This window comes from Oryctolagus cuniculus, chromosome 17, assembly GCF_051225735.1.
Source record: "Oryctolagus cuniculus isolate XC-2025 breed Fujian yellow rabbit chromosome 17, ASM5122573v1, whole genome shotgun sequence".
Taxonomy (NCBI): Eukaryota; Metazoa; Chordata; class Mammalia; order Lagomorpha; family Leporidae; genus Oryctolagus; species Oryctolagus cuniculus.
In genome coordinates this window covers 43,643,664-43,665,479 of record NC_142883.1, presented here as the reverse complement: position 1 = coordinate 43,665,479, position 21,816 = coordinate 43,643,664, and the positions used below count along the sequence as shown (strand labels likewise).

Below are 21,816 nucleotides of genomic sequence, written 5' to 3'. Positions count from 1 at the left end.
TCTTTTAACTTGAGTTTGCAGCACTGCATTGAAAGGGGTATTTTTTTGTAAACAATTCAATAGCACTCTTAACTTTGTGTAGATTATAGAGGGCTGTATATATAGTTTCTTTTCAAAATAAAGGACTATTTCTGGAGATAGTTGATTATTACCATATACTATTTTTAGATTAGGCTCTTACTTTAAAAAAAAAAAAAAGCCCAAAGACAACAACAATAACAAAAAACACTACAAGAGGGCTATCTCAATACCACTCTAAGTATTCCCTCATAAAAAAATCTCCTTTACTGCAGGAGAAAGTACAGATCTTGAATATGTAACAGCAAAAGCCAGTGACAGTACTCTTCTAAGTCAACACGTACAATCTAAGCATTTGAAACTTTCAACTCCACAACAAACAATATGCACCCAGCCTGGTTTTGTGCTAGGCTCTAGAAAGCAAATGAGACATGACTCCAGTCTTTGAGGCTCTCACCACTTTTAGTGGATCAGTGGCTAGACAGGGTCACAAGAGGTTTTAAGTTTTTGTTGTTATTATTGCTGAAAGATAAAGAGAGACAGAAATAGATCAATTTGTCTTCAAGAATGAGGGGGGAAAATAAAGATTTAAAAATTAGTTGTTTGGGGAAGGCATTATCCTCATGGTTAGGAAAACTGTATCTTGTATCAGAGTGCCTGGGTTCAATAGATGGCTCTGTACCTGACTCCAGGGTGCCTGCTGATGCAGACCTTGGGAGGCAGCAGTAATAGATCAAGTAACTGGACTCCTGCTACCTTTAAGGGAGATCTGGATGGCATTCCTGGCTCTTATCTTCCAACAGCCCCAGCCATTGCAGGCATGTGAGAAGTGAACCAGTAGATGGGAGCAAACTCTCTTGGCCTCAAATAAATTAAAAATATTAAAAATGGAACTGGGAAATAAAAGTTTATATCAGTACAAAATATTTTTAAATTAATGTCTTCATAATGTGTATTTTCTATGAATATTTTGAAGACCTCTCATATGCACAGATTTCAAAATTGTTGGTACCAAAATAAACTAACTTTAAATCCATTTTCTTTTTTGAAAATTTTTATTTGAAAGATAGACACACACACATACACACACACAGATTTACCATCTGCTGGTTCACTCTCCGAGTACCCTCAATAGCTGGAGCTGGGCCAGGCCAAATCCAGGAGCCTAGAACTCAATATGGGTCTCCCCACTGATGGCACAGACCCAAGCACTTGAGCTGCCTTCCAGGGTGCATGTTAGCAAGAAGCTGGAATCAGAAGCAAAGCTAGGACTCCAACCCAGGAACTCTAATGTGGAATGCAGGCATCCCATCCAGAATCTTAACTGTTGTCCTCAATGCTAAAATTCTATCCCTTAATACCATTTTCTACCACCTTTTTGTACCCTTGAATGTGTTGTTAACTAGATTTTGAGCACCAACCTAGTTAAACATCACAGTGTGCCTAGTTTAATATATTTCCTGCTGGGATAGTTAAAAGTCAGTGATTTATTTGTAGACACTGATAACAACTGCATCAAATAAACCAGTAACTGCTGCCTACGTATTTTCTTACCTGTCAACAAACCACTTAGATCTGCACCAGCTATTTCATTCTAGGTGTTTACATTACAAAACTATGTTAAGTAATAGCCCGGAAGACAACAGAACCACCTTTTTGCACCTAAACCAAAAGACTTCACTTTTATAGGCTTGCTACCTGTTTCTAGTAAACATAATTATCTCATATTGTAGCCCAAGAAGCAAACATAGCAGCTGCTCTTTTCACGCACACAACTGTGGCTTGATACACAGAGTGAGGATTGCAACCATTTCCAATCATTAACTAATATTTGAGACTTTGAAATGTATTTCTTAGGGCTTTGTATTACGTATAGAAATAATCGCTACCCTTTGAGAAACAAAGGCTCATTTACTGAAAATGAGTTTAACAAAGGAGTTATTTGGTACTGAAAAATACAGAGCAGGGAATTGGGTGACACAAATCACAGTATCATCAGTTCATTCTATTTTATTACTGAAACTCACTTTTTAAAAACTACAATAATTTAAAATTTAGTCTCAACAATGTAATAGCCTCAATCATGTCCTCTGCCACAGATATATGAATCAGATCCTAGAATTCTAATTTTGAAAATGATCCCTGAACTTCCAACCTGGAATAAACACCACAGAAAAGAAAAACTTCAGAATGGAATATTTCTATTCTGCCTGAAGCTTAGTTTTGACTGCTACTTGTTTCAATTACACATTTGATTCACACTGAATTTTGTTGTAAGTATTAAGGGAATAAATAGCATTCCAAAATAGTCACAAGCTTTAAAAATTTCTAGTTCTATCTCCAGTTGAAGAGTTTGCAAAACTTATTACATGGAACAGTGAGTTGCTGCAGTGACCAGCATTTTCAAGTCTAAACTTAATTGAAACACAATCTCAGCAAGTTCTACAGAAACAGCCTCAAAGTAGATAAAGCAAAAGTCTCAAAATGCTAATCTAAGTTCACAGCCATATCACTGCACAATAATTTCAAAATTTTTCATGTTTAAAATTTTTTTAAAAATAAAGGAGTTGGGGGGCTGGCACTGTGGCGCAATAGGTAAATCCTCTGCTTGCAGCGCCAGCACCCTATATGGGCGCCGGTTCTAGTCCTGGCTGCTCCACTTCCAATCCAGCTCTCTGCTGTGGCCTAGAAAAGCAGTAGAAGATGGCCTAAGTGCTTGGGCCCCTGCACCCACTTGGGAGACTGGGAAGAAGCAGCTGGCTCCTGGCTTTGGATCGGCGCAGCTCCAGCTGTTGCAGCCTTTTGGGGAGTGAACCAGTGGAAGAAAGACCTTTCTCTCTGTCTGTAACTCTACCTCTCAAGTAAATAAATAAAATCTGTAAAAAGAAAATAAAAGTAAATAAAAATAAAGGAGTGGGGGAGGTATAAAATACTCAAATAGATAATCCCAGTTGGTTACAATAACATGAAAAGACTGAGTTGTTCTTCATCAAAAACTTTGTAGCTTGTGACATTAAACCAGAAAACCTTGCCACTGACACACAAAAAACTGAAAGAATATCATAATATTCCATCTTTTTTCAAATGCATTGTTTCAGGGTTCATGTATAGAGCTTTTTAAAAAAATTATTATGCTTTTCATAAGAACATTTCCTCCACTTTCAATGGACTTAATTAACTTGGACAGATATAAGTATTATTGGTAACGCAGCAAAGGTTCTGGCTGAGCCCCCAATCAGCTGTGTGACCTTGAACAAATCTCTTGGCTTCTCTGAGTCTCAACTTTCCTATTTATAAAATGAGGCAGTTAGGATAGATGCATTCCAAAGTACCTTCCAACCCTGTCATTCTTTTCAGGTAGAGTTCTGGGCCAGTAAGAATTTAAAAGCCCTCAAAAGAAATTGGCAAAATCTACTTTTGTAATGTCAGGAAACAAAGAAACTTTAATAACACTACAAATACACACATATTCCAGCTAAAAAACTTGTAAATAATATACCAAAATACTATCAGTGGTAACCCTTAAGTAATAGCTTATAAAGGATGTCCTTCCTCTTGACTTTTCTGTATGTTTCAAGTATACTACAATAAATATATTAATACTTTCTATGTTTATTTTCATTTTACTTGAAAGGCAGAGTGAAAGAGATAAAGATAGGAAGGGAGGGAGGGAAGAAGACAGAGCAGAGATTTTCTACCCTTTGGTTCACTCCCTAAGTGCCATCAACAGCCAGGCTGCATCATGCCAAAGCCAGGAGCCCAAACTCCACCCAGGTCTCTCACATGGGTGGCAGGGGTCCAAGCAATTGAGCCATTATTTGTTGACTCCCAGGATGCATTGGCAGGAAGCTGAATGGGAGAAGCCCAGACTGCAGTAAACTAAAGAGATGACCAAAGCAATGGCTTAATGCTCTGTGCCCCAAAGCTTGCCTCAATATATTGTTACTTCATGAGAAGAGGGTAGTTAACAGGTAAGGAAAAACCCTCTTTTATGTGTTAAAGGATATTTTACATTTGGAAAACATTCTAGAATTTGAATGAATTTTTCAAAAACAGAGGGAGTTCATCAGAAAAAAAAAATCTCCTAAAACAGTTACATTACTAATACCTGCTGTTGGTTATTTTCCCTAAATAAGTAAGTTTTCAGGATATAAGATTTTTTTTCCACTTATATAAAACTGGTAATTTTAACAGCTAACACATAGTGCCAACCAAAATTTTAAGACATTATATAAACATTAATTCATTAAATCCTCACAACAACCCTACCATTACCAGGTAACTAATTCACAGATGAAGATCATGAGACACAGAGATACAATAATTTGCCCACAGCAAATGAGAGGCAAAGCCAGGATTTAAATACAGGCAGTCTGTCACCAGAAAAGACTCTTAACTACTTAGTCATACTGTCCCTTTGTACTTAAAGGTAATCCTCCTCAGGTAATTCTTCAAATGCTTTTGTTCTGAAAGTTCTTCATTATTTTTCTTAAACTGAAGAGAAATAATATGTAAGTATTAGGAGGAAAAGACTGGCCATGGGTGGGCATTTGGCCCAGCAGGAAGATGATGCTTCAAACACCTGCAACCCCTATCACAGTGCTTGGGTTTAAATCCTGGATCCACTCCCAATCCCAGCTTCCTGCTAATGTGCACCCGGGAACACAGCAGGTAGGAGAACCTGACCAAGTTCTGGGCTCCTGGCTTTGAGCTGGCCCAGCCCTGGTTGCTGTAGTTATCTGGGGAGTAAATCAGTAGACTGAAGATTCTTCTCTGACTTGTCTGTATCTTTTAAATAAAAATGAAAATAAACAAAAATTATCTCTAAGAAGATTAGCTAAATTTTTTAAGATCTATTTATTTATTAGAAAGTCACAGTGAGAGTTAGAGAGAGAGAAAGTCAGCGAACTATCTTCAATCCGCTGGTTCACTCCTCAAATGGCTACAACAGCCAGGGCAGGGCCAGGAGCTTCTTCCAAGTCTCCCACATAGGTGCAGGGGCCCATGCAATTGAGCCATCCTCTGCTGCTTTCCCAGGCATTTCCCAGGCACACTAGCAGTGAGCTGGACCATAAGTAGAGCAGCCAGGACTTGAACTGGTGCCCACAGGTGATGCTGGCATCACAGGCAGAAGCTTAACCCAGTATGCTATAACAACAGCCTCTAGCCAAACTTTTACTAGCTTAAAATTATGATTTATTTCCAAATCATTACCTCAAAGCTACAAGAATTATGTAATTTGATCTCCACAGATACTGTGAATAATATAGTATGCATCTGAGGAATCAGATAGCAATAAATGCTAAGTTTAATATTGGAATTTTTAAAGATTTATTTATTTGAAAGGCAGAGTCAGAGAGGCCGAGGCCGAGAGAGAGAGAGAGAGAGAAAGAGAGAGAGAAGAGAGATCTTCCACCTAGTGATTCACTCCCCAAATGGCTACAATGGCTGGAGCTGAGCTGATCCGAAGCCAGGAGCCTCTTCTGGATCTCTCATGCAGGCGCAAGGGCCCAAGGACTTGGGTCACCTTCCACTGCTTTCCCAGGCCACAGCAGGGAGTTGGATTGGAAGTGGCGCAGCCGGGCTCAAGTCGGTGCCCTCATGGGATGCTGGCACTGCAGGCAGCTCTACCTGCTACGCCACAGCGCCAGTCAATACTGGAGTGTTTTAAATGAAGATGCTTTATTTATTTTTTTAAAGACTTTATTTGTTTACTTGAAAGTCAGAGTTACAGAGAGGCAGAGGCAGAGAAAGAGAAGTCTCCCATCCGCTGATTCACTCCCCAGATGGCCGCAACAGCCAGAGTTGCATAGATCTGAAGCCAGGAGCCTTCTACGTGGGTACAGGGGGCCAAGGACTTGGGCCATATTCTACTGCTTTCCTAGGCCATAGCAGAGAGTGGGATCGGAAGTGGAGCAGTAGGGGTTTGAACCAACGCCCATATGGGATGCCAGCGCTGCAGGCTGTGGCTTTACCTGCTTTGCTACAACGCCAGCCATGCAGTTGCTTTATTGACATTTTTGTTCTCAATCTGCTGGAGTTTCCAACACTAATGACTGTACCTTTCTAAAATTTCTATTTTATTGAAATAATGTTTTAAACCATGTTATAACCTATTGGTTTGAGTTTTTAAAGAATATCCATCAATGTTTACTTTGAGCTCTAGCTACAGTACACACCCAGTTAACTTCACGGAAATCCCAATTACTATAACATGCAGAATCTGGAAAAACCAGCATAGGGGAAACCAACCAATTAAAATGACTATAGCTTCTCACATAATTCTCTGATGCAATTCAAACCCAAACCAAGTAAGTATACCTGTGCTCCTTTTTCTGCACAGCACCCATATTACTTGCCAATTCTCATGGTTTCTGGATTACTTTTAATAAAGCTCAAAATTTCTTCCACATCTATATTACTAAATTTGCAGCCCTGCTGAAGTGAATATAGAAATCAAGCTTCCTTTTTTAAAAAATTAAAGAGTGGGAGGTGGAGGAAAAAAGGGGGGGAGGAGGGAGCCTTTGCACCAGGCTTCCTGATAACTTAGATGTACAATGAGACAATCACCTGATAATTGCACCCTTTGGGTACTTCTGTACTGGTAAGATGATACAGTGAAATAGTCACCTGGTTTGTTTCAATTTACTTACACAATTTGCAAATCTGTAGCTCTCTGCCATGGTACATTAAGAAAATTAGCATGTAAGAAAAATCACCTGCTCATGTAAATTGGAGGATGATTTTTATCCATGCAGACAGAAAAAAAAATTAAAAGCAGCAATCTGGGTCAAATGACTAATTTTATCTATTTGTGCAAATGTCTTTCTTCATCCTTTCTCCGTAGCTCAAAGCAAAAATTTCAGGTCAAAGAATGGGTAAACAAAGTTTCTCTGTTGTCCATTCCCCTGTAAAGAGTTAGCTGCCTGACACTGCTGAGTTTAATACACTTCTCTGGTTGGGTGGGGGGGGGGGGGGGTGTCCACAAACAACATTGATAGAGAAGAAAAATCAATGGAAGATATGTGCTCTAATTGGCAAAGAAAGCAAACATGACAAGGATTAGGTACCAATTTTACCCTCACTTTAGGCAAACAAGGCTTCAGAAAAGAAAATAAAAATACTCCAGATAATTCCAGGCAGACAGGACTTCTTTAGAGAACATTATTCCACTCTGTTTTATAAATGCATCCAGTCTAGTTGTTCTGAATCTGACATAAATTAGATATAACTGACTCCATCTCCAGGGTCCAAGGATGGGCCTGATTATCCAAAAGGAATACCATCTCCAGTGACTGGTTCAAAAGTGAGTATGCAATCCAATAAAAACCAAAGGGCCTCTAGAACTGTGGGTAGTGGTCAATAAAGTAGTCAGTCCATGTACTTAAAATTTTGGCTAGTTCAAATTGAGATGTGCTATAGGCATTAAGACACTTCTGTTGAGATAGAATGGGAAAAAAAATACAAAATATCTCAATATTTTTAATGTAAGTTAAATAAAATTAATGTCATGTTTTGTTTCACATTTTTTACTGTGGCTATTACAAAATTTAAAAAATCACATACATGGCTTTCATTATATATTTATTGGACAGTATTCCTGAATTACTGAGGTCTCAGATAAAATTGTTCCCTTCCTCTTGTAGAAGAGCTTTAAAAGTCACTCTCCCTCTCTTGGGCATTGTATGCTGTAAACTGCTATAGCCTATATGCTGTAAGGTTCATACCAGGAGATTCATCTGCAAACTAGGAAGTCTCCTACCCAAATTCAAGATTTAAAGAGATTTCTGGGGGCAATATTTTCATTAATTTGCAAATTAATAATGTAAGCAGTGGCTCCCAAATCATCATACCTGATTACTCACAAAAAGACAAAATACTGAATATCAGATTTTATTTAAAAATTTTTAAATCATTCCAACTATTTAAGAAAGAAGCAAGTCTAAAACATTAAAAAGGGGGAGCTGGCGCTGTGGCCTAGCAGGTAAAACCAATGCCTGCAGTGCCGGCATCTATATGGGTGCCAGTTCAAGTGCTGGCTGTTCCACCTCCGATCCAGCTCCCTACTATGGCCTGGGAAATCAGCAGAAGATGGCCCAAATTCTTGGGCCCCTGTACCCGTGTGGGAGTCCTGGAAGAGGCTCCTGGCTCCTGGCTTCGGATTAGCGCAGCTCCAGCCACTGGCAGCCAATTGGGGAGTGAACCAATGGATGGAAGACCTTTCTCTGTCTCTCCCTGCCTTTCCTTCTCTATGTAACTCTTTCAAATCAATCAATCAATCTTTAAAATAAAAAAAAAAACACACATTAAAAAGGGGAAGGTTAGGAAAATGACAGGATTATATTTACAATTTGCAAAAGGCAAGCTGCTTCTCTACAACAGAACCACAACATGTACAATGCCCACCAATACATCAGTAATAGAGAAAAACAAGGCTCATGAACAAACCCCACATTTAAAATCCGATTCCAAATTTGAAATTATATAAAAAGTCATCACACTGGGAACAGAATGACATTTATCTTATTCTTCCTTTAAAACATTTTTTTTTGGTTTTTTTTTTTTTTTTTTTTTGGACAGGCAGAGTGGACAGTGAGAGAGACAGAGAAATGTCTTCCTTATTTTTCCAATTGGTTCATCCCAGCAATGGCCGCTGCGCCTGGCACACCACGCTGATCCGAAGCCAAGAGCCGGGTGCTTCTTCTGGTCTCCTATGCGGGTGCAGGACCCAAGGACTTGGGCCATCCTCCACTGCACTCCCGGGCCACAGCAGAGAGCTGGACTGGAAGAGGAGCAACCGGGACAGAATCCGGCACCCCGACCGGGACTAGAACCTGGGGTGCCAGCGCCATAGGTGGAGGATTAGCCTACTGAGCCACGGCGCAGGCCTAAAACATTTTTACAAGCTATTTAACATCTGTAGTCCTGAAGAGCTAAAGTTGTTCTGTGGTCATGAGCAGACTCTACTTGTTTCAAACAATGCCACTATGGCTTATAAATGTTAGTGCTATTTTATAAAAGAATTTTAGGAAACATCAAATTTTATAAATGAAGAAACCAAGATTCACAAAGTTTTACTGACAATAAAACAAAGTGCTAATACTTGAGATACTCTTTAAAATCAAACAAATACACACACACACTCACACACATATATTTATATATATAATTAGGGAGAAAAAATCAAACACAATCATTCTCTCAAATGCCATCAATGATCTACTTGCTAAATGCAATGCCCTTTTCTCTACCTTCATTTTGGCTTTTTATCTGCACCAAAGATCACTCTCATCTTTCTAACAATCTTCTGCCATACTCCAGTTGTCAATCACTGTGAACACATTTTCCTATCTGATTGTCTTTTAGTTCCACCTCCAGTAACTTCTTCCATCTACAACTGAGAACATTTTCTTAAGGTTCAGACAAACCTCAGCTGTTTCTACTCTACTATTTACATATTCAAAAAACACTAAATCTAAGTCACTCTCAAGATTTTTCAATAGTTGCCATCAGCAAGGTTTCAATATTTTCCATTACCACCCCCCTGAGGAGATTTTTAAGACTTCTTTTCTAATCATTCCCCTTGTGAAACTTTTAATACCATGGATATGCTTTGTATCTGTCTAGGTATATATGCTGTATATATGTACTTTTACCATAAAAGAGGAAAAAATTTTTTCTACCCTCCCTACCAGTAGTGCCTCAACTCTTCAGCCTGACATTCCAAATTCATGGTCTAGCTCCAGTTACATCCTACCACCTCCTGAAATGAACTATCAGCCAACTCAGCCCTCACTATCGTTTCCTACAATATAAGTCAATCAGTGCAGACTTCCCTTCCTCATTGCTTGACTTTCTCAATTGAGGTATTACCTATTCCAGAAAACATCCATACCTTCCAAAGAAATCCCTCCTCTATGCTCCCATAGTATACAGGGACTGACTATATTGTGCATTTACAGCACTGAATTCTAATGACCCATTTACAAATCTATCTTCCCACGAGGTTATAATCTCCTTTAATCCCTATGATCCAGCACAGTGCCTGGCAAAGAGTCAACACACAATAAACAGGTATTGTAAGGACAAGTGAAAAAACATCCTTAAGTTTTATTTAATGGTTTCAAATTTAATTCCAACTTTCCATCAAGACAATGGATGCCAAAAGTAGAGATGTGTTATTTTTCATGTTTACTTGACTATAAACTCCTTAAAGGCAAAATCTTGAACTAAATATCCCTATATCTCAGTACTGTGTATAAAACAAATAATAGAAAAAGCCTGATGTTTGCAAAGTGACCCACAGAACTCAATATCATCATCTGGTGCCTATAAAAGTGTTGATCTATAATCAGCTGACAATAAAAATATATTGATCAGTGAGTTACAAAGTGTCAAAAGCTTTCCACTGCCTGATAATAGATACAATGATAAAATTCAATTAGCCACACTAATTCAAAACACAGATGTGAGACTGGGTTTCCGTAAATAGCACCAATCATTATTATCAACAGTTGTCATCCCTTATGTATTCTTTAGAATACTATACCGCAGTAAGAAACAACGAAATCCAGTCATTTGCAACAAAATGGAGGAATCTGGAACACATCATGCTGAGTGAAGTAAGCCAGTCCCAAAGGGACAAATACCGTATGTTCTCCCTGATCGGTGACAACTGACTGAACACCAAAAAGGAAACCTCCTGAAGTGAAATGGACACTATGAGAAATGGTGACTTGATCAGCATAGCCCTGACTGCTAATGGACAACTTAATACATTATCCCTCTTAGTATTTTTTTTTGTCTGTTCTACTTAATATGACTGGTTTAATTCTGTAATTATCACACAGTTATTCTTAAGTGTTGAAAATTAACTGAAATGTGATCCCTGTTAAACATAACAGTGGGAATAAGAGAGGGAAGAGATGTATAATTTGGGGCATGCTCAGGCTGACTTGCCCCAATTGGTAGAGTTGGAAACATACCAGGGGATTCCAGTTCAATCCCATCAAGGTGGCATGTGCCAATGCCATCTCACTATTCCAAGTGATCAATTTCAGTTCACAATTGATCATAATGAAAGGACTAAGAGTCAAAGGGAGCACATAAACAAGTCTAGTATCTGCTAACACTAACCGATAGAATAAATAAAGGGGAGAGTGATCCAACATGGGAAGTGAGATACTCAGCAGACTCATAGAATGGCGGATGTCCTAAATAGCACTCTGGCCTCAGAATCAGCCCTAAAGGCACTCGGATCTGGCTGAAAAGCCCATGAGAGTATTTCAGGCATGGAAAGCCAAGACACTCTGGCAAAAAGATCTCTGTGAGTGAGATCCCAGTGGAAAGAACAGGTCTTCAAAGAGGGAGGTGCCTTTCTCTGAAGGGAGGAGAGAACCTCCACTTTGACTATGACCGTGTCTAAACAAGATAAGAGTCGGAGAACTCAAGGGGCTTCCATAGCCTTGGAAACTCATGACTGGTGCATAGGGAAATTACTGATGCCATAAACAGGAGTGTCAATTTGTAAAGTCAACAACAGGAGTCACTGTGCACTTACTCCTCATGTAGGATCTCTGTCCTTAATGTGCTGTACACTGAGGCTTAATGCTATAACGAGTACTCAAACAATATATTTCACTTTGTGTTTCTATGGGGGTGCAAACGATTGAAATCTTTACTTAATGTACACTAAACTGATCTTCCGTAAAAAAAAAAAAAAAAAAAAAGAAAGAAAGAAAGAAAGAAATTATCAATTCCCAACTTGACTCTCACTGGGATTAAACATGACAATAGGTCTGATCTGATTTCATCATCATTTAAAAAAAATCATTTATTATTTTTCACTTTATGTTTCTGTGTGGGAGCAAACTGTTGAAATCCTTACTTAAGGTATACTAAGCTGATCTTCTGTATATTAAGATAATCGAAAATGAATCTTGATGTGAATGGAAGGGGAGAGGGAGTGGGAAAGGGGAGGGTTGTGGGTGGGAGGGACGGTATGGGGGGGGAAGCCATTGTAACCCATGAGTCGTACTTTGGAAATTTATATTCATTAAATAAAAGATAAAAAAAAATAAATCAAAAAAAAAAATAGTTGTCATCCCTGTACACACTCCCTCTACTTACCCATCACAGCTAACTGTAAAAGCTGTCTCAAAATAGTACTCTTAGAAGTCAGGTTTTCATAATGCCAGAGTGTCAGAATCTTTCCTAACACTTCTTTGGCTAGGCACCTAATGCTTCTAGACTAGATCTACCATGACTTTGTTAGGTGCTCATTGACAGTAATACAACTATTGCCTCAGGCACTCTCTGTGTCACCCCTAAGCAACAATAGGATGAAACTGACAAGCTATTTTAGTTAGGAAATCATTGTTGACCTGCATTAGATGAGCCAGTCAACAAAATAATTCACTGGAGTATTATGGATACACAGGGAGTTATAACTAAAACCCAAATATAATTTTAAAATAAAAGAATTTCTACACACAGCTTCATTTCATTTTTTGGTTACATGACAAATGCAAAAGTTTCTTTGACCCTAAAAATTTCCATCAAAGAAACCAAATCAGCAAATTAAGAAAACAAATAAAATGCGAAGTTTTTTTTAAGATTTACTTATTTATTTGAAAGGCAGAGTGACAGATAAAAAGGGATAGAAAGAGACAGATCCTTCATCCACTAGTTCATTCCCCAAATGGCTCCTATAGGGCTAAGCCAGGCTGAAACCAGGAATCAGGAACTCCATCCAGATCTCCCACATGACAGCAGGAACCCAAGGGCCTAGGCCATTAAATACTGCTCTCTCAGACACATTAGCAGGGAGCTGGACGGAAGCAAAGCAGCCCGGATTCAAACTGGGATTCTGGCATCGCCAAGAGGCAGCTTAACCTGCAGCAACACAATGCAAGCCCCCCAGTTAATTCTTGCATTGCTAGGACATTAACAAACTAATAAAAACCACCAGGAACAGCCACCCAATTATCATGGGAAGTCAGTGCAAATTTTAATGCTCCAAACTGTGATGATGATGAAATATTCCAGTACTCCACTAAAAGACTTTTTATATTAATGAATAACTTCTACAGCTGTCTACATTTTGAGGGTTAAAACCAGAGTTTAGATGCAAACATATATTCAGTTTATACATTTTACAAATATTCTTCAACTTGCATAGCATGTGAAAGTATACTTTATCTGCCCCAATTCTCTTTATAGACATACACCCAGTGGTACCAACTGATAGCTAAAAAGAAGGCATTTAATTTACAGAGTTGTTCTTACTAGAAACATTTCTGAAATCTTTAAATAAAAAAAAAAGTCTCTTTTTTCAAAGCTGATACTCAATAGTACAACATGAAATTTCTCCCAAGAATAAAACTACTTTCTTTTGGTGTGTTGTGTTTTTATTTTTGGCTTTTGGACATAATTTGGATAATCTTGTTGGGAGCCTAACTACAAAATGATTTTCAGCATTACAGGATATGGAGTTTCAATCACCAAGAAACTGATGCAATGTCATCAGACTGTGTTACTTTTATTCCCTTTGCTTTCTCTACTTTATGACCACGAACCTACAGTTTCTAAAGTAAGTTCGTTTGTAGTTAAAATTAACAATATAGATTTCCACATTTCTAGTTTCACACGGATGCTTTGTTATGTCTAGAAGAGCAACCGTTTCCTTTTTATGGTTCAGGCTCTGCTTCTTCAAAGCACTTTTCACAGAACAGACCCCCCAAAGAATCCAGCTGTGGCTGTTAATCTTGGCTGAGAGTAGGGAAACTTCTCAATCCTACATACAGATTCTTAACCTGCAAAACAGTTATCAAAAAATTGTACTTTAGTATATTATACAAATGTGTATTATTTTTTGCTTGTTTTTAATTAATTGAGAACAGGACAGAATATTTTTCTCTTGGCTCAACCACGTTTAACTGAAGGGGACATCCTATGGTGTATATATATATACCAAAGTACAACCAACTCCAGCATTTTCCCCAAATATAACCCAAAAGTATTCCCCATTTTTCCAAACTATAGTTTGCTCCTTGTGGACCAGAGCCAGAGGACCAGAGCCAACATGAGAAGAAAGAAAAAGCCTCCAATGTTCACAAGAAGAGCAAGCTAGACAACCTCCGCCATGTACAGTTTACACTGAATAATTTTTTATTAAAGCACACAAATTTCTTCCACCTAACTGGGATCTTCGTTGGCAATTCACACTTCATCCAAACACAAGTAAAATGAATTTTCACTAAAGCCCAACTTTAACAAAAAAGATATCCTTCATTTGTTACCCTCTGAAAAAAAAAAAACAACTAATTTCCTTCCTAGTACATAAATCCATAATACATACTTTATAAAACAGTGCAGATGATCTAGCTAAAACACCTACCAAATATATACAAATGTGTATTATTTTTTATTTGCTTGTTTTTAATTAATTGAGAACAGGACAGAATATTTTTCTCTTGGTTCTGAATTCAACCACGTTTAACTGAAGGGGACACCCTATGGTATTCAATGTCACATCTCCAAAAATAGTCTGAATGTTGATTTCACCCAGAAAATCTGACAGTTTTGACACTGCATTTCATGTTAACAGAGTTTAATTTTTCTATCAACTACAATTTTAAAAACATTTATTGAGTGCTTACTGTGTGTTGAACAGTATATTCATTGGTTTGCTCCAATCCTAAAGTAAGTATTATTATTCCCATTTTATAGGTACTGGAAGGTTAAATAATTTATCAAGGTCACAGAGCTAATAAGTAACTAAGTATCACCATAGTGATACTTAAGTTTTCAAAAACAGTTGAAAGTAACCTGATTTAGATATTAGAATAAAATTCAAAGCTCTCCAGCTTTACTTGGAGTACAAAGACAAAAGACCAAACAAATCTTACAATCTTTGATCATTTAATTAATCAGACAAGTCAAAAACCAAAACACTAATTTTATAAGGTACAAGCTTCTCCCAGACTCACTTTCATCTAGCCAGCAAAATGTGCTATTAATTCAATTTTAGTTTGTCAATGTCAAAAACTGCCTGGTTTTAGCAGTATTCAACCCACTCTCCTGTAGTCAACTTCCTCTAACTCTCAAAATCACACACTTCATGAGCCTCCAAAGCTCTCTGTCCCAAAAGTTGTCCCATCTTTAAGCATGACATTTTCTTCTGGCAAATACGAACTACAAAGTTAGATTTATATTCTCCTCACCAAATGACTGGAGGTTGTGTTTTGTTTTTGCATTATGAAAATGTCTATATAGACATCTGGAAGCCTTGACATCTGATAATGAAGGTCAAATTATATACAGCATTCTACCATTGGCAATGAATGCACCTCAGGATACCCTACAATCATATGACCAGGTACTGGAACCCTTATTCTGAGATAAAATGCAACAGACAGTTGTTAATGAAACCTTAATTGAACTGTCAAAGTACCATCTTTACCAACAAGCTAATGGGGTAATTCACTACTTTTACACAACTGTCCAACGCTGATAAGTTATTCCACTAGTTAAATTCAGCAGAAAGATAAATCAAGCCAGGTAGACTAAATTTTCAGTAATAAATCGGAATGGTAAAATGCTGTACCACTTCTACAACATCTCTCCTTGTCCACAGGGAGGAATAATATCCCTCAAAATTACTTGCTGCTTTTTTAGAAAATTAATTAATTTGAGAGACAGTGTCAGAAGGAGAAACCAAGAGAGATCTTCCAGCTGCTGGTTTACTCGAAATGGCAACAGTAACAGGGCTGGGCCAGGCCAAAGCCAGATCCAGGAACTCGACCCAAACACTTGGGCCATCATCACCTGCTTTCCTAGGAGCATTAGCCGGGAGATGGATCAGAAGCAGAGAAGCCAGGACTCCAACCGACACTCTAAGAATGGGATGCCAGTGCCACAAGTGCTATCTTAACCCACCACACCAAAACGCAAGCCCCTACATACTATTGTTTTTTTTAGCAATCAGTACTACTAGGTGAATGTTCTTGACATAGGCTATACAGGAACACTACTTGCAAAACACATTTAATGAATACATCTTAGAACCCCCACTGAGTGGAATGATGCATAATTGGGAGAATATTTTTATGAGCCATTTTAATCATTTTTAGGAAATACATAATTGTTTTAGATAAATAAAATGGTTGAAAACTTGAAAATCTCACTAATACTTTTGCTTTGGGTTTCAGAATACTAGCGCAATTCACTCTGATTTGATTTTCAAATCTCTAGCTTCAGGCCATACAGCAGTTATAGTCCAAATATAATAAGCAATTCCGACAGCAAGTCATCAATATGTAAATATAAAAATAGAAAAGTATTTGCATACCAAAACACACACCTGGTTCTCCTTTTTTATACCAAATTGTATTTCACCTGTTAACAGCTGATAAATACACTCAAAGCACGAACTAGAAAAACTTGGTTAAAAAACAGAATACCCAACCATGTGAGGACACAGTGAGAGGGCAGCCAAGAGAGGCCTTGGAAGAAAACAAACCTGCTGACATCTTGATCTTAGATTTCTAGCCTCCGCAACTGTGACAAAAAATTTTTGTTGTTTTAAGCCAACACAGAGGACTTGGCCAGGAAATCAATTAACCAAGCAGTAAAGATGCCACAGCAGTTAGGTGGATAGTCCTTACCCTCAAGGAGGCTTACAAACTTACAGAGACCCAGCAAACAAGGACCTGGTGTACAACAGATAGTGGTGCACGGAGAAGTACTTCAAACCAACCCCCTAGGTGATACCAACCCCACAGGTGACAGAAGGGGTCAATCAATATAATCTACAATGGATTCAAATCAAACCAACCCCACAGGTGACAGAAGGGGTCAATCAATATAATCTACAATGGATTCAAATCAAACACACTTGGATTTTCAGGCATGGGTGATTCATGGTACCCAATACCACAATGGCTGCTGTGTGAGATGTTTTAGTACTACAGTTCTTCACCACTACCCATTTTAAAAAAATTAAAAAATTAAAAATTTTAAAGAAAGTTTTCTTTACCATCAATCTAAAGTTAAAATTTCAACAAGTCACATCACCTTTTGATACAAATATAAGTAAATACATTTCTTCATATTCAAGGATGGTACAATTCGTTTCTTTCAGTATCCCTACATCTTAGTATTATACGCAAGCACTAAAATGAAAGAGCATATTCAGATCTAAAAATCCAAATTCTCAAAGCCAGTAAATCGGTGACAAAATCTAAAGCAAGGAACAACCTGTTTTCCTGTCCCCTGTTCACCCTTCATAGCTTGGAAATCCTCAAGGGTTTGGCAAGGAACAGAAGTGCACAACCAAATTCCTTAAGATAGGTTGCAGACGGAGGAGAGAAAGGCAAGAACATGTAGGTCCCAGAGTAGAGTGACTGAGGAGGCACCACTGTCAGTCACTCTTTTACCCACCAGGAATCTCCACACAGCTTGGACAAGGGAGAATACAGTACCAACCTCTTTGCAAACAGGCTGCAAAAATGACTCTACAAACTAGTTCAAAAAAAAAGAGGGAGGGGAGGTCGGGTCAGGTCACTGAGTCTCTTAGATTATAAAATCTCAAATATAAATATTAAAACGGCCAATTACAATGCAAAAGGATAGTGTTATCAATTTTAACCTCAAAAACAAGGACAAAAGGAGTTATTTACCAGGGTAGTTCCAAAAGAGTTCACTTTCCTGTGTGATGAGGGCTTTTAGAGACATTGTTAAGAATCTATTTCTGAATGCACTGAAAATATCAATGTATCCACAATGGAATGCTTAATCCTTGGGGGGAAAACTCAGTTCATTCCAGTTCTGACAGGAAAATATTTCACTACAAACTACTAATCTTCCTAAGAAGGTCAAGTAAACCAAAATGTTGCACTTAAGAAGCCCTTAAGACTTTTCAAAATATCCTAGCACTAGCCAAAGTAAAGCAGCTTCGTTTCTTTTAAAAAGTATACTCCCCATCACATCAACTGACCAAGGGATAACAGCAGCTGAAGACGCAATGACACTAAAACATTACAGCGAATGTGGGCCACTGCACAGCTACAGTCTACTAACCTCATTTGTGGGACTCATGTGTGATACTATATTTAATACATTCTTATCAAAAGGCTAAAGCTACATACTTCCTAACTGTAGCTTTAAGGTTTAAAATAAATCACCCAAGCAATTATCTTAACTGGCTCAACTATGAACCTTCCCTTCAAGGATCAAGATCAAAAAAAAAAAAAAAAAAAAAAAAAAGACAAGACATACACAGGATAGGAAAGTAGATATGCGAAGTATATCCTAATGACAAGACCATTATTTAAGAAAAACAAAACAAAACCAAGTTTGGGTCAGTCACTGACATTCGTTGCAGCGGGGCAACGAACCCAACTAAAACACGCGAGCTTCGTGAACAGGTGTTCTATCCTGACATTCGGCGGCCTGCTGAGGGGCTCAACAGCAAAGTTTATTCTGTAGGCAGCAAACTTTCATGTGTTACTCATGAGACAGTGCTCCACCAAAATTTGCCAAGACCGAAAAGCATAGGCCTAGAAGGCCAGAACAGTAGGCCTCTACCACGCAAGTGAGGGTGGCTTCCTACAGGAGAGCTGAAATTCTTGCTTCGCTTTTGGCCCACATGGAGAAAACCATGAGCAATGACTCGCCCAATCACAACCTTGAGGAGAAACCACGGGAAGCTGTGTTGTTCTTCTGATACTCACCAGACAACGCCAAAGGCTCCATATCCAATGGGTCTATCCGGCTCAATGTCCAGCTGCTGTTGCGGGTGATGCGAGTGCTGATGATGGTGCGCCTTCACGGTGGCAGCTGCAGCAGCCTGTACCTGAGCTGGGGCTGCTGCGGCCGGTCCAGGAGCCTGTCCCGGTGCCGGTGATGGGAAATATGGCTGTTGTTGCCCAGGGTTTAACATGGCTGCGGCTGCGGCCGCTGCTGCGGCTGCCGCAGCTGCCGAAGAGGTATGCTGCTGCACAGGGTGGACAGCAGCGGCCGACCCCGGATGAAGATGGTGCTGAGGGTGGTGGTGGTGGTGAAGGTGAGGAGGAGGAAGGTGTGGAAGGTGGTGGTGATGGTGGTGGTGGTGACCTGCTGCTGCTGCAGATGTACCGCCATTGTAAGCCGCCATCATTTTTGCGTTGGCTCTTGCGCCACAAAGAGACATTCAAAAAAAAATGCCCTTTGATTGGAAAGCAAACTGGGTCAAGCTGTCATTTGGCCATTTAAAAATGAAGAAAAACCACTCACTCCACCTCAGAAAACATAGAGCGGAACTGGCTTTATGTCTTCATCAGTCAATCCAAACAAGTTAGAAGATCTTGGTGTTTCGTTTTTAGGGTGAGTGTGAGTGGAAGGGTGTGGGTTGCCCCCCAGGAAAAGAAAAAAAAAGGAAAGAAAAAAAAAGAAAAAGGAAAAAAGGACCCCTTCCCCCCAGGATTCCTGCCACAAGTGGGTACTAAAACTCCATTCTTAAATGGGGGGAGGTTCCAACTTTGAATGTGGGAATAAAGGCCAAGCCTCCCGACCTCCTGAACTCCACACACGAAAAGGATCAGGTAACACAGCACCCTTGGAATCTCCTAAGAGGGTTGACTCATCTACCCCTTCCATTCCCACATCCTTTTCTAAACACCTACCACCTCCTCAAAAACACAACTGGTAAAAACTCCAACCACCCTAAACGAGACAGATGGGGGGAAATACTCAGGGAAGGCGGCTTCCCCCCACCTCGAACTCTCGGGCCTTCCTACATCTCCCCCTACTCCTGGCCGGCTGGCCCCGGTGGGGGCGGGGGCACCAAACTTTGCTCGGCAGAAAGAGCCGAGGGAGGAGGCTGGAGGGACCGAGTGAGGCGAGGAGGCGACAGGCAGGACGGAGAGGAGAAAGAGAACCGGGGCAAAAGTGGAGGTAAGGAGGTGCAGGGCGGGATGAAAGAGCAGTGGGCAGCACTCGGACGCCTCGACAGAGGGAACCGCCCCGGGAGGAGGTGAGGGTCCCGGGGCCGAAGAATAGGAGCCCCGGGAGGCGGGCGGGGTACGGTCGGAAGCGGGCTGACTCCTGCCCCCGCCGCCGGCTGCTTCAGCTGAGGAGGGTTGGGGGGGAGAGCGGGTGGGTCCCCCCGCGCGACGGCCCCCGCAGGGCTCAAGGCTGCTCCGTCTCCCCCCCTCCCCCCCACCCGGCTTCCGTCCCTGCGGCCGCTTTCTCCTCAGCCGCCGCGGCCGCTTTCCCCTCAGCCGCCGCCTCCTCAGCCGCCGGTGCCGCCGCGGCCGGACTCACCTCCCCTAGCAAAGCCGGATAGAGCGGAGCCAGCGGCGGACACGCGCAACCAGCCGCCGAGGCCCCGCCCCCGCCTCGCACTGACCGGCTGCCCTAGCCAATCCACGCCCACCTGTCCTCGTTCGCCTCCAATCCTGGCCCGGGAGCTTCAGACAGGCGCACCGTTCGACCAGTGGCAACAAGGTGAGGGTCTCCTGGGGAAATCCCGCCTCCGATCCGGGATGGGCAGACAAAAAAGCCAATCAAAAGGCAGAGTCTGCCCTGACCGACAAGACTGGAAACCAATTAAAAACCAAAGATCTCCGTGACATTTTCTTTCGCCTCTCTCTTTTCTTTTTCTTCTTTTATTTTTTTGGCAAGAGCAGGAAGCTGCGTGCTAATCCCGCCTGCAAAAGCTGGAAGAGAGGGGCGGCAAGAAAGAACCAATCATGAGCCGGAGACAAAGAACCAAACAACCAATCCTTGGGTTGAAAATGAAGTGGGCTGGAACTGGAATCAGATAGACGCTTCACTTGACAAATGGAAAAAAAGATTGATTCAGGTCCCGCCCTACAGATCTCCTATAGGGCAGAATTATGGAGAATTCTCTGTCATATCAGAAACGACCTCTTCAAGGGGCGGGGCCAAGTGAAAGGGGTGTGGTCTAAAAGGGGGCGGTACCGAGAAGAGAAGGCGGTGCCCAAATTGTATCTCGTCCATTGATAGGAACCATCTATTACCCCTTGAAAGGCGTAAGGTGTGAAAATTCAAGAGGAGCAAAAAGAAATGTTGAGCTTCAAAAACTCCAGGTCCAACGTTACTCAAGAAAACAGTCACAGAAGAAACTCTAAATGGACTGATAGTTCATAGCCCATGGCTGGTCTTCCATGGTTAATCCTGATCTTGGCGAAAAGGATTTATCTCCAGTATTCAGAGCTCCCTCTCAACAATAGATACAGGCGTTGATACAAATTAAAACAAAAAAAGTAAACTTAACCACAGAAATAGTAATTTTCTTCCCTATTTTTTGTCTTTCTGTTTCTCCCACATTTTCTGATCAAGTTTGGGTCATGGCATTTTACTGAAATAATGTGTTTCACATTACTTCACATCTCTGAATTTACTTTTTTGAAATCGTCACATAGTAATCTTACAGAAACTTGCTTAATAAAACTGTATTCTCAAAAACCCGTTCACTCCTCCCTTTACCAACCAAACACCTCCCCACCCCTACTTGTCCCCAGCCACCACAGCATTACCCAGATTTGCACCAGTGGCATCTTTAACACATCTCCCTTCCTACAAGCTAGGTCCCCTTTAATCTAGCCTCCTCTAAGGGTTTAGTAATATTAAAAAGAGAGCAGTCCTCTCTTATCTGCCATTTTACTTTTCCTGGTTTCAGTTACCTACAGTCAACTGCTGTCTGAAAATATTAAATGGAAAGTTCCAGAAATGAACAATTCATAAATTTTAAAGTACACATCGTTCTGCACAGCAGGTTGAAATCTCACACCA

At 40.3% G+C, this 21,816-nt stretch overlaps 1 protein-coding gene and 1 long non-coding RNA gene across 8 annotated transcripts in view; one reads left to right on the top strand and one right to left on the bottom strand.

Annotated features, from left to right (window-relative positions):
• The window catches only part of NLK (nemo like kinase), a 188,186-nt gene extending 167,621 nt beyond the window's left edge, over positions 1–20,565 (bottom strand). For 2 of the 6 annotated variants that reach the window (XR_519262.5, XM_002718934.6), the window contains exon 1: positions 18,753–20,244. Coding sequence is in view for 3 of the 6 variants with exons in the window: in XM_002718934.6 (XP_002718980.1) it covers positions 18,753–19,210 (458 nt within the window). In the remaining 3 variants the exon portion in view is untranslated. Of the gene's footprint in view, positions 1–18,752; positions 20,248–20,322 lie in introns of those variants that run through there. The other 4 variants (XM_089317474.1, XM_089317473.1, XM_089317472.1 and 1 more) reach the window with 4 other exon arrangements.
• On the top strand, positions 19,828–21,088 carry LOC149121204 (uncharacterized). Of its 2 annotated transcripts, none has more exons than XR_016223874.1 (3): positions 19,828–19,953; positions 20,256–20,505; positions 20,688–21,088. It is a non-coding gene; the product is annotated as an uncharacterized LOC149121204 (long non-coding RNA). The 2 variants fall into 2 exon arrangements; XR_016223875.1 differs by having other exon boundaries at positions 19,846–19,953; positions 20,280–20,505.
• The last annotated feature ends 728 nt before the right edge of the window (positions 21,089–21,816 follow it).